At 42.4% G+C, this 12,195-nt stretch overlaps 1 protein-coding gene across 7 annotated transcripts in view; it reads left to right on the top strand.

The window, feature by feature from the left end:
- Positions 1 to 12,195, top strand: part of MEIS2 (Meis homeobox 2) — a 137,603-nt gene that overhangs the window by 97,610 nt on the left and 27,798 nt on the right. For all 7 annotated transcript variants that reach the window (XM_066608592.1, XM_066608594.1, XM_066608593.1 and 4 more), the window contains exon 9: positions 10,707 to 10,783. In XM_066608592.1, the coding sequence (XP_066464689.1) occupies positions 10,707 to 10,783 (77 nt within the window). The remainder of the gene's footprint in view (positions 1 to 10,706; positions 10,784 to 12,195) is intronic.

The following is a 12,195-nucleotide window of genomic DNA, read 5'->3' as shown; positions in this document are numbered from 1 at the left end:
ATGGGACGTTTTTCCATTCTTTGGTAAACCCACCCACAGATATATATGTGTGCACCCAAACACAGTGTACAAAATGCAATTTTGGCTTCGTAAATCAAATTTGAATAGAACTGTAAGTCGATCTTCATCTTCAGGTTAGCACGTGCCATGAAGATTTAATTTAATGTTTACTGCGCTCTCCTAGGACAGTGCTAATCAATAGTCAGCTGCTTCCAAAGGGTTAATGCTGCTGCATGCAGTTAGTTGAGTGCAAGTGGACCTAGGTAAAAATAAAAAGTGCTTGTTCCGATAGTCTGACAGTGAAGGTTTGAGATGCTTAAAATGAGGCCTACTGGACACATAATGCCCTTGAGGAAAAGCGGGTTTCTAGTAATGAGCTTTTAAAAGAGCATGTTCCCGCAAAGGTACTGAGGCATTACAGCACTGCCTTGTGATAACGCAACTCCTGGGATTGGATAATGGCTTAACCTCCATGCTCTTGTTGCATCTTTCAGGCATGGTGGTTACCATTTCCGGGCTGGTAAAGAATTAGAAAAACATTATAAGAAAAAAATAAGCATCTTACTGGTATTAACTGAAAACCGGACACAAAACATGACTCGGGGGGATAAAAAAAAAGCAAATTTATATATACCTCTCCAGTAATCTCATTATTTACAAGCAGATTGTGCTCCAGTTTTTCTATTACAGTATATACATATATATAGTGCCGATAACTAGAATGCCCCACTATTGACCCAACTTTTCAGTAACAGACCATTAAATCTATGGTTTTATTTCAACATGATAAAATGGAGAAAAATGGCTCAAAGAAAAGAAAACAATTTTAAAATTGAACAAATTAGCCATTCGTTTTTGTTAATGATATTAATGCCACTTGCGCACTATGGAACTATTAAGGTGAGAGAGAGGAAAGTCCAGACATCTAATCCCTTATCTATTAAATTGCGTACAAGACACAATGACTAAATTAATCCAGCTCAGACCAGTGTCCCTCTGAAATGTTTTGTTGACAAGCAGTGTCATCAGGGGACTGGGGCAAAGTATGAGTGACTCATGAGTCAACTGTATAATTAGGGACCTTAAGAGTTCTACAGTGCACAAGTGGCACTAGAATAGAAAGAATGGCTAATTTGTGAGTCACATGTTGAGTTTTATTATCTTTTTCTTGAACCCATTTTTCTTCATTTTAACATGTCTGAATAAAATTATAGTTTTAATGGTCTATTAGTGAAAGACTGAGTTACCAGCATGATATCTTTTTAGTTATTGGTGCGATATTGGTATCAATTTCTTTCCCATTTTTCTTACTTGAACTTCTATAACAATATATAGTGGTCACTACCAGCTAAACCATGACAACCTGACAACTTGACATCGCCGATAATGTGCATACTTAGCTTTATAAAATGTGCTGGGTAGTACATGAGAGTGTTATGAGATGAATCACTGTCAGACAGCTCTATCATGCTTCTATCCAACACAAACTGGTAACATCCAACTGGACCAATTCATTTTTCCTTGACGGCAGACCTCGGACCAGATATGCTATATTAGTGCAAATCTAAGAAATGCTTGTTCGCACATTGCTGATTGTCTGCTGCATTTTTTGAGAACATGTCACCATTTTTTAATAGCTGCATATTCTAGGTAGGACGTTTTTATAAGACCCTTCCCCCATTTCTCAAATGGAAAAGAAAACATAATGCTGAAAACTATTTGTCAGAAATACATGAGTAGCTTCAGGCTTCATTAGGGGTGTGCCTAGCCCTTCTGCTGCCCCTCCAAAAAAAAATTACTTTGTGCATTTTTGGCTGACCCTGGAGCAATTTTCTTTACCTCCTGCCAATTCCTTGCTGAAGGCTTTATGCACAATGAGGTAAGGGCAGAGGGTGGCGCTCCCAGAACAATGCCCAGGAGCACTTGGCATCCTATATTCTAACTATACAGTGCAGCGTGGCATCTGGGTTCAGACTTTGAAGCTCCAGTGCTACCTGCCAAAGTTGTTGTCCAATATTATGGGAAGTCAGAAGTTATAAGAGGAGAGAACTACAACTCCCAGTGTTTACTTGGCTATAAAAGCCCACCCAAAAAGCTATCACAGGACCTTCACTCTCCATGATGGAGCTTCACCTCTTTTGGCATCTCTGCTAAGCTCCGCTCCTCATGACATCATCACTGGTCCTGAACCTATTCACTTTTCCTGTCTGCCATGCCACCCCCTTTCTTTTCACTGGGAGGTACCACAGGAGGCTCATCTTGTCTCATGGTAGGACTGCCCTGCCCTCATGCACACAGGTGAATTACAGCTCTAAACAAACACTGAGATGTATGGGGGGACTACTTTATGCCTCAGATTTAATTAAAAAAATCCTTGCATGCTATATTGTATGGTATTTTATGTATTAAGAGCCATACATCTAGGGAAGAACACCTGCATAATGCGGCGCCATATGAAGGCAGCACACAAGGACACAGAGTGCCTACAGCTATGTAGACCAGAGCTGCAGAAGCCTTCTACATCCTTACGTCCAAGGTCAGATTAGCTACCTTCTGCAACCTTACAACCAGGGTCAGATTGGCCACCTTCTGCATCCTTACAGCCAGGGTCAGATTGGCCACCTTTTACATCCTTACAGCCAGGGTCAGATTGGCCACCTTCTACATCCTTACGACCAAGGTCAGATTGGCCACCAGAGTGCCATAGAGTCTTCTGGAGGGCCCAGGTTCTAACATAATAATGAGCCCCATAATAATGGAGTTGACTTTGATGGCAATGAATTACCATTAGACTCTATTTCTTATGGATAAATACATTAGACCATAACAACAATATGGCCTACGCGTGAAATGATAGCATTACAATGCCACTAAAAAGTGGACATGCGCAAGTCTGTATTGTTGGAAGGTGGGACATCAGAAGAAAAACACATCCATACCTCACTGACCAAAAAAAAAGTTGTTTTTTTAGGGTTTTTTTTTTTGCATTTCCTTGTAGGCTGTGCAGCACATGTGTGAACGAGTCCATATACTTCCCAAATAGTTGGGATGCTGTTCAGTAAGATCACATGAAGAATGAGTCATGTGGTCACGTCAGATGTCCAGCCAGCTGGATGGTGCGTGAGCAGTAAGTATTAGTATGGTAATTAGTGACATACAGTACTGATACCCGGAGATTACTGCTCACCTAAGCCAAAGGAACTTACCGTCTAGTGAAGTGCCTGAGATCAGCCAGAAGAGCTTCAGATCTGCTCTTCTGTATCCTGTCATCACGGAGAGCTCAGGGTAACCTCTTCAGAGGCGAGGGACAGGCACAAGGGTTTAGACATAAAATCTATTTATTTATATTTCTTAGGAACAAACCAGCATGTAGCAGATGGCTTCCTACTAAATATTTAAAACCTGTTTTATCCATATACCTCTGTGTGTGGAGACACTTCCCTCAGAGTGCTTTATATCGCTAATTAATTTAATTACGCCCACGCTGATCGTGTGTTCCCATATTTTGCATTATAATCTCTAATATGAGATGTGGCCTCCCACACCAGCTCTTCGCATGCAATCATTCTGCTTTCTTGCTGACATTTCTTTACACATGTGCATGCAAATTTAACTCCTTAAGGACCGCTTCACTGTGCGCAAGAAACACTCATCCTGTACGACTGTTGCGTGGGAACGAGGCTGTTGAGGTAGATTTGCGTGCTTGTATGCACGTATTACTGTACTTTTCACAGTTCACACACTCTTTTCGTGCATTTAATAGTTAGTTAAGCTCAATGAAGACCAGATGCGCAGTGTCACACCTTTCCCATTGCGTACTTGCGCACCTCCCATACAATTCTATTAGATTTTGCTGTACACAGTGCTGAAAGATAGAGCAGGTCCTACTTTTGACCTCACGCTCATGAGAACGAACCTATTGAAATCAATGGGTTCTATTCTCTGTGTTTAGCGTGCAAATATTTTCCATACGCAAAAACACACGCAAACACGGTTGTGTGAAGAAGCCCTAAGTGCTGCCAGGATCTGGAAAGTACAGAAACTCCACTGCATATTCAGCTGCAGGATGTCTAACGGCGCCTTTACACTGGCGACAAAAGCGTTCGATTTCCGTGCGATGCAAGAGTGAGTGAAAACGCAGAATTATAAAACCAATGATTTTCAATGATTTCCTTCACATTTGCGATGTTTTCACCCATGTGATGTTGCGAGAGAGAAAAAACGCGGCATGTCCTATCTTTCTGCATTTTGCGGGGTTTTTTTATCTCCCATGTTTCCCTATGGAGCCTCCTTTTTATCACATCGCAAGGCAGGAACTTGCGATTTAACATTAGAAAGTCCTATTGACTTTCGTGTGAGAAAATCGCAAGTGGCAGCGATGTTTTTGCAAGAAAAAACAGCTGTCACACTCAGGAAAAAATTCACGATTTTTGAGCGATTACCAGCGTGAAGGAGCCGTAAGGGACATTTTACACAGGCCGGAATTAGGACACATTCAAACTCGCAGCTATGAAATTCCATGCCCAAATCTGCAGGTCCAACTTTGGATTTTGATGAAGAAATGCAGGCAGTTTTTAAGATCGGCTTCACATGACCGTATGCGCAATTGAACGTGCCTTAGCGCAACATATTGGTGCACTGTACAAGGCTTTTTGCCTTCAGATTGGTGCATGTTACTGCACTTTTTCCACAGGGCATATTAATTCACGTACCGATTGAGATGGCTAATTTGCTTAATGAGTTTCAGATGGGTTCTTTTTCCAGTGCAATTACTAATCCTCCATTGACTTCTATGGGGACTTTTGGTGTACAAAAAAGCTAAAAAAGTGAACATTTGCACATGCAAAATACGGAAATGTGAACGAACCCGTTGACATCAATGGGTTCTATTCTCTTCGTATTACGCTTGCAAATACGCCCTTGTGAAGCTGGTGTAAGCAGATTTTGGTGCGGCATTTACAGCGACGTGCGGTGCACTCAGCGTCCTGATACGGCCCATATGAAGGGTCTCTCACATGTCATGTTATTTGTTGCTACATTTAAGCTCTTCTGAAACAAATTCGAACAGTATCTGCCTGTAGAACAGGCCAAACCACAGGCTGCTGCTACTACTTACCGTAACAACCCGGTTTTTCTTCATATCGCTCCTCCTAGTAATGAATGTGGCAATTTGTAGAAAGTGGCAGTAAAGTATAATTAGTATATTATTTGGTAGAACAAGATCGCCCACAATTTATAAGAAGTGAGGCTACACAGTGATGGAAGACTGCCATGGGCGCTGGGATGTCAGCATAAGATTACAAGAAACAGGGAAAGCTGGGTGGCAGCAACATTTCACCCTTCCACAAGGCGTGTCCCCAGCTTTCTCAGAGCCCTGAATGGCACATTTCACTATTTATGCAGTGAGATTTATACTGCTTCTGTCCTTCTGGACTCTGATGGCTCCTTCACACAAGCGCATGCCTATATGCATCGCCTCAGCGCAACGTTTTTGCACACTGAACAAGGCTTTTTTGCACGTGTATTGGCGCGTTTTACTACTTTTTGTCCGCCTGCAGGGTATGTTCATTTGCACACATAATGCACCACTTGAAATGCCTAATTAAGGCCCCATGCACACGAACAGAAACTCTGCGGCGGGATTTCCCGCAGAATTTCTGCCCCTGGACGCCTGCATAGGATTGTATTGCAAAATGCAATCCTATGCAGACAGCCGCGATTTGTCCACGTGACAATACACGCGGAAAACAAATCACGGCATGCTCCATTTCTGTGCAGGTCTCACAAAGGCCCGCACAGAAATGTCTCTCCCGGTGCCCCAGCTCTGCTCTACGCATGCGCCGGCTGGCTAGCAGCCGGTACATCTAAGAGCCGGAGCCGTGGGAGAGGGGAGTGCGGCACTGGTCCCTGCAGGGCCTCGGGTGAGGTCCCGCTGCGAGAATTCTCGCAGCGGGATCCGACCCGGCCGTCTGCAGGCGGCCTTAGTCTACTGAGTTCCAGATGTCTTTTTCTAGCAGAATTACTCACTTACTTGCATATTGCCTCTGAATTTGCACACCTCCCATTGACCTCTATGGGGCTTTGGTGCGCAAATGTGCATAAAAGTAGCATGTTGCGTTTTGTTTTTTTACGTTCACAAAATACGGAAATGTGAACAAATCCATTGAACTCAATGGGTTCTATTCTCTGAGTATTGCGTGCGTAAATTATAAGCGTGCAGATTCAACCTTGTGAAGGAGCCCTAAAAAGGTGCCTGAAAATGATGGGATCTATTTCTGCCATAACTATGTAGAGTAAATTAGTTTCTGTGTAGTAATTTCGATAGTTGATGAATGATCAAATATTTTGGATTATTGGAAACTCAAAGTATATGAAATATCCCCATAATGGTATGGAACCTCAAGGAGGCGGCCCATAGTAAACTGCAAATCTGAAATATGCGATTATCACTTAAGGTCCACTAACACCGGCATATTTTCTGTCCGTGTTACGTTCATATTTTTTAGAGATGTAAGGACAGACAGCATACAACACTATTAATTTGCATTGCTGTATTCAGACACACGTAAAAAAAAACGCAGAATGTCCTATTTTGGTCGTATCACAAACCGGAAGTCTATGGGATCAATTAAAAACGCAGTGATTGCGAATGCAGTGCGGACGTAAAAAACCAGCACTCATATCTAAAACACATGCAACACATGTGAATGAGCCCTTCAGTTTCTAATCAGAGAAGTCTTCTAATTGGTTGTGTCTGCTCAGCCGTCTGCTGCCAGTCATGTCACATTATAGTTTATCTCGCAGGTCCGTGCAAAGAGCGAGGGCTGGGAAGACACGACGCCTGGCTCATTAAACGACCTTTAGAAATTTGGTATATTTCTGCTGTTTTCACCAAACAAAACCTAATTGTTGCGTCTTCACGTGGCGCTATCCCGGCAGCCATACAACCCTGACATCTTCTGCAGATTGTAATAGATGTCCGAGGGTCATTCACACAGATAGACGTTCTGTCCATATTCAGTCTGTGGTTGTTACTGACGGAATACGGAGCCATTGAATTAAATTGGTGCATTCTAATGTGCGCATTTTACAGACATCCCAAAAAATCGCAGTACATCCTCTGTCCGTATCAAAGAACAAAATCGCCAATGAAAGTTTATGGGAATTAAAAAAACTGTAGTAAAAACGGATGATGCATGTGTACTCACTGTGTTTTACACGTTGAATACGCATGCAACATAGACATTACAAATGCGCATGCACATCAAAAACACTCAGAGGGAAAACAGTTCGTTTTATTACAGACCAAGAGTGCATACACCTGCGTGAGCAATGCCTTAGGTCTGCGTCACATGAGCGTATGCGTATTTGTGTGCGCATCAGCGCGGTGTTTTTGCGGAATGAACAATGTTTTTTGCTCATGCATCAGCCTATTCTACTTTACTTTGCAAAGGCATGTTCATTTGCACGCGGGAAAGAAAACGCACTGATTGAAATGACTAATTAGTCTAATGAGCTCTGGATGTGTTTTTTTTTTCCTGCGCAATTATGTGTATTTGCGCATCCGCATTGACTTTTATGTGGACTTGGTGCACAAATGCACAGGAAAATAGAGCATGCTGCAGCGTTTCTTTTGCACAACAGAAATGAGTAGAAAAAAATGTGCACATGTGAACGAACCCATTGAAATCAACGGACTCTATTTTCTGCGTATTATGCGTGCACATTTTGTGCGCGTTAATGCGCCCATGCGACGCCAGCCTAAGCGTTCATTCACACGGGCATATTTTCTGTTCGTATTACGTCTGTATTTTTACCGACATAATACAGACAGCAAACAATACCTTTGCTTTGCATTTACGAATCAAAATCGCCCAGTCTATGGGAGTGCTAAAAAACTGCAGCGCATATGCACGTAAAATGAGTATTTGCTGCGTTTTTTGCTTCCTGCTAGGAGACTGTGTGAAAAAAGATGACATCAATTTTGCCTTTTTTGCATTTTTTGGCGTGTGTGAAAAAAACAATGAAGACGGTTGCAACACGTGAGTAAAAAAAACCCGCTTAGGCACCAAAAATACACATATACATGCAGTGAAAGTGGTGCAATTTTCACACACCAAGATGGTATACAATCATGTGAACAAGGCCCTAAACACAGGATTCCCTTCCATAATAGAACAGTGCTGGAATGCAATACAATATATATATACATCATATAACATCATGGCATAGTCTGAAAGGAATCATGAAAATTTGTGGACATGGAGGCACCAGCCTCACAAAATGGTATTAAAGTAGGTAGTTTAACCCAGTTCTTTATTAAAGCTTAAAAAGGAAATTAAAAAAAAAAACAGGCAATATATAACGTGTTTCGCTGACGCCGCCCCTTCCTCATAAATGACTGTAATGGGTGCTATATGTACCTAGCAGATAAAAGGGACAGTAGCAATATATACAATTCTGTGTTCATTGGGCTCATGATGGCAGAGAATGCCTGTGGTTGGACAGCCGTGTTATCAGGAGGGACGACTAGAGTGACAAGTCCCGCCGCTCGAGGACAACCTTTCTGTTTGCTAACCTGTAAAGTGGTGTTTTATTTGTGTGCACTGCAGGGTAAATCCGGGTGCTCTCCGTATTCAGGATGTCACAGAGCACCAGGAGGGGCCGAGCCGGGAATCAATTTGCCATCGATTCTTTTTCTGTGTCACTGTTCATTCTGTATAGGGCACAAAGTAGAGGCCAAAGGAGTCCCCAAAGCGCTACTAAGGAGTGCACCGCATCAAAGGGATTAAAGAGTGAATCAAGCAGAGGTCCACGTCATGGAGCACAGAACTAGTTAACAGCTTTGCACAGTCTCAGTGGGGGAAATTAACATACTGCGTCCCCCCTTTTTTTTCTTAAATGATGTTTTCAGCCAATTAAGGCTCCTTTTCTCCATGCACTTGGAGGCACTCTGTTCCCAGCCACCCTGGGATGGTGATGAGCTGGGTTTCTCGTCAGAGCTCATTCATTATCTCCATTACCGCCAGGAGAATAGGTGGCGGTGGCATTGTTGGGAGCGGGCCTATGGGTTAGAGGTAGCATTTATCACACAGGCTGTTCACAGCCTTTGACAGTCAAGGGACGAGATGAGCGCTAGCGGACTCTGCAAGCCCCATGCAAATTACCCCGAGCTTCCCAAATATGCCCTGATCAGTGCTTTTCCCTGGGCCCAAGAACTATTAGTGGTTTTGATAACAGTGAGGAGGTCATTAGCAGCATGGGCAGGCGGAGAGGAGGAGCAGCGAGGGGGGGGACAGAGGGGGAAAGCCTGGGTGTAATTACATGGATTCAATAGAGAGGCTGCTGAGGAAGCCAAAAATTTGTCAGCACCCAGCAATCAGAAAAAATGTATTTTCATTTTATCCTTAACCCATATTAACTTGGCATTATCATCTTTCTGTGTTAACATTTGCAGAATATTAAAAGCCTGTGGTATACATACAAACAGAATTAACCCTGTCCTTGCTCTGTACTCCAGTGATCTTGTCGTGACGACTGCCAGTTCTACCAGGCAGAAAGCCTTCTATGTCATTAGTCACAATTATATACTATTACACTCAGCTCCGCATCACAAATTGCATCCGAGTGCCTCTTTTTTTTTTCTCAAAGCCCCAATATCTATGCATTTGGCACACAAACAATAAGCTGTTGGTTTAGTTCCTATCCGGCTATGTTAGGAAGGGTGGGGGGGACGGGGACTCATGTAAGCCATTGTATTGCCGTTTTTTAAGCCCATCCTTACTAATTCCTTCATAGAAGCGGAAAAAGTTTGCTTGGTGCTGAATGGATGATATTTATTGTTCGACTTGGGCTAATGTATTGGCAATGGAGCATTCCAGCCTGTGCAAACAGCGCAGTTCAAACACAAGGGATGGGACTCTAGTGCCCTTTCACAGAACCATGTCATCGGAGCAGTAAGGAGACGGACTGCCCCACTTTCTGATTTATTGCTTGTCTTTGTAAAGCTTGTGTTTCTTTCCATAAGAGGCATGGAGTACACAGCAATGTGCAGTTAGACTAGAAAGCCGTCCTCAGCGTTAACTCAACTTTAACTTTAAAACTTGTTATTTGGGGGAACCATACATATGGCGAATTAAAAATGTCATTAATATCGTGCTATAGGCCTGTGTATGCAATGTGACTAGAGATAGCTTTGCATTTGTTAATGAGTGGAATGTATTTTAGGATATGTTCATACATCATTAAATTGCAGCAGATTTTGGTGCAGATCTACAGCAGACTTCTCTCTTTCAACTTGAGTTCCATTGAAAAGTTGAAATCTGCTGCTGCTGAACTGCACCGAAGTCTGCAGAAAATCAGCAGCATATGAACGTACTCAAAATGAGCAATTTTGTGGCGTTTCTCACAATCTGCACAGTCTCAGGTGCAGAAATAAGGATTTTATAGTCATCATATATGTTATAATCATTAATAACTTCAAAAGGGTTGTTGATTCAGGGATTATTCTGATTGACAGATTGGAGTTCGGAAGGAAATTGTCCCCTTAAATGGTGAAAATTGTCTTCTACCTCATTGGGGGGGTTTTTTGCCTTCCTCTGGATCAACACTGGATGGACATATGTCATTTTTTGGCTTGGCATACTATGTTGCTATGTTACTATCACAAGCAATTAGAACTAAAGCTTTCTATTTCTTTATTACAGCATCCATACCCTTCAGAAGAACAGAAGAAACAGTTAGCACAAGACACAGGGCTGACTATATTGCAAGTAAATAACTGGTAAGTAGGAAGGAGAACCCCTACACTATGAAGTTCATGATTACATTCAATCTAAAAGGGTTTGGACCCAAAAATATTTTACTGCATTGGCTTCATTGTAAATTCTTGAGTGATTATTGTGTGAAATGTACAATATTGGTTTTAGCATTTACCTACAGAGAAGAACTTAAAAAGTTTGTACAGGATTAGAGAAAAGGATCTGTTTTGTCTCCAGAAGCAGCGCCACTCTGAACCATGGGCTGTGTCTGGTATTGCAGCTCATTCTTATTCAGCATATTTCTTATAGCGTATGCAATTCAGTATCTGAGCAATGGAACTATAGATAAACATAAAGAAGTAGCTACTAATAATCATGCTGTATCATAGCTGCAGTGCATTGTTCCTGCCTCACATGTACAAGGGCTGCAGACCCGGCTTCGATGTACAGGGTTCTTGCCTCCATAGATGAGAGAGGCTGATGACGTGTGCAGTGGAGGACAGCAGATGCAATTCTTCTAGTGCTCCAATAATGCTTTCAATGGCTCTGTTTTTAATGAGGGAGGAAAATCATAATGCTGCAGTCTGTGACATTTGATTAAAAGCTACTTGGTGTTGCCTTTTAACAAGCTGATTTATGTTTTCTACAGCAGGGGCTCTCAGCTCCTATATTTCATAGAACCTCAGTGTTCATAATCATCTGGAAGTGCTTCATACTCCCACTTAGCCTTGACCAGAAATTTATGTATTAAAAACCTATAGCATGCATACACGACTGCAGTAGAAATGGTTCAAGTAGCTGTAAAGGGCGGCAGCACTGACATAACTATAGGGGATGCAGGGGATGCGATTGCACCCGGGCCCAGGAGCCTTAGGTGGCCCATAAGGCCTCTCTTCTCCATATATGGAGCCCAGTACTATGAATAAAGCATTATAGTTGGGGGCCCTGTTACAGGTTTTGCATTGGGGCCCAGAAGCTTTAAGTTATGCCTCTGCGTTAAAGGGTTAAGGGAAGCTAGGAGGCTCCAAGATAAACATTTGCACCAGGGCCCATGAGCCTTCAGCTACGCCTCTGGACTGCAGAGTAGACTGGTCTCTAATAAACTACTTTATAGGTAATTCAGAACCCTGGAAAGTACCAGGTGGTTTAGTTATCAGGACAATGAACCAGCAATTTGCCCTCTTTGGGGTATTTATGTACTTGCTTTGTTTAACCAACCCGTTGATAGCATCACTCATTTTTAAGAACGGCCTTACTTACGGTTCTCTGGAACTATCCAGCATTTTCTATAAATTGTTCTCATTTTGGTTGGAGCACTCATTGGAGCACTGAGAGTTTCTGGTTATTTTGTATCGCTCTGAAGTGTTATATATAATTTAATTTGTTCACAGGGTCATGAAGTCACCTGGAACCAGTCAATTAGCAGAACATCTAA

Source organism: Eleutherodactylus coqui, chromosome 6 (genome assembly GCF_035609145.1).
Source record: "Eleutherodactylus coqui strain aEleCoq1 chromosome 6, aEleCoq1.hap1, whole genome shotgun sequence".
Taxonomy (NCBI): domain Eukaryota; kingdom Metazoa; phylum Chordata; class Amphibia; order Anura; family Eleutherodactylidae; genus Eleutherodactylus; species Eleutherodactylus coqui.
This window is presented reverse-complemented; position numbering and strand designations above follow the sequence as displayed.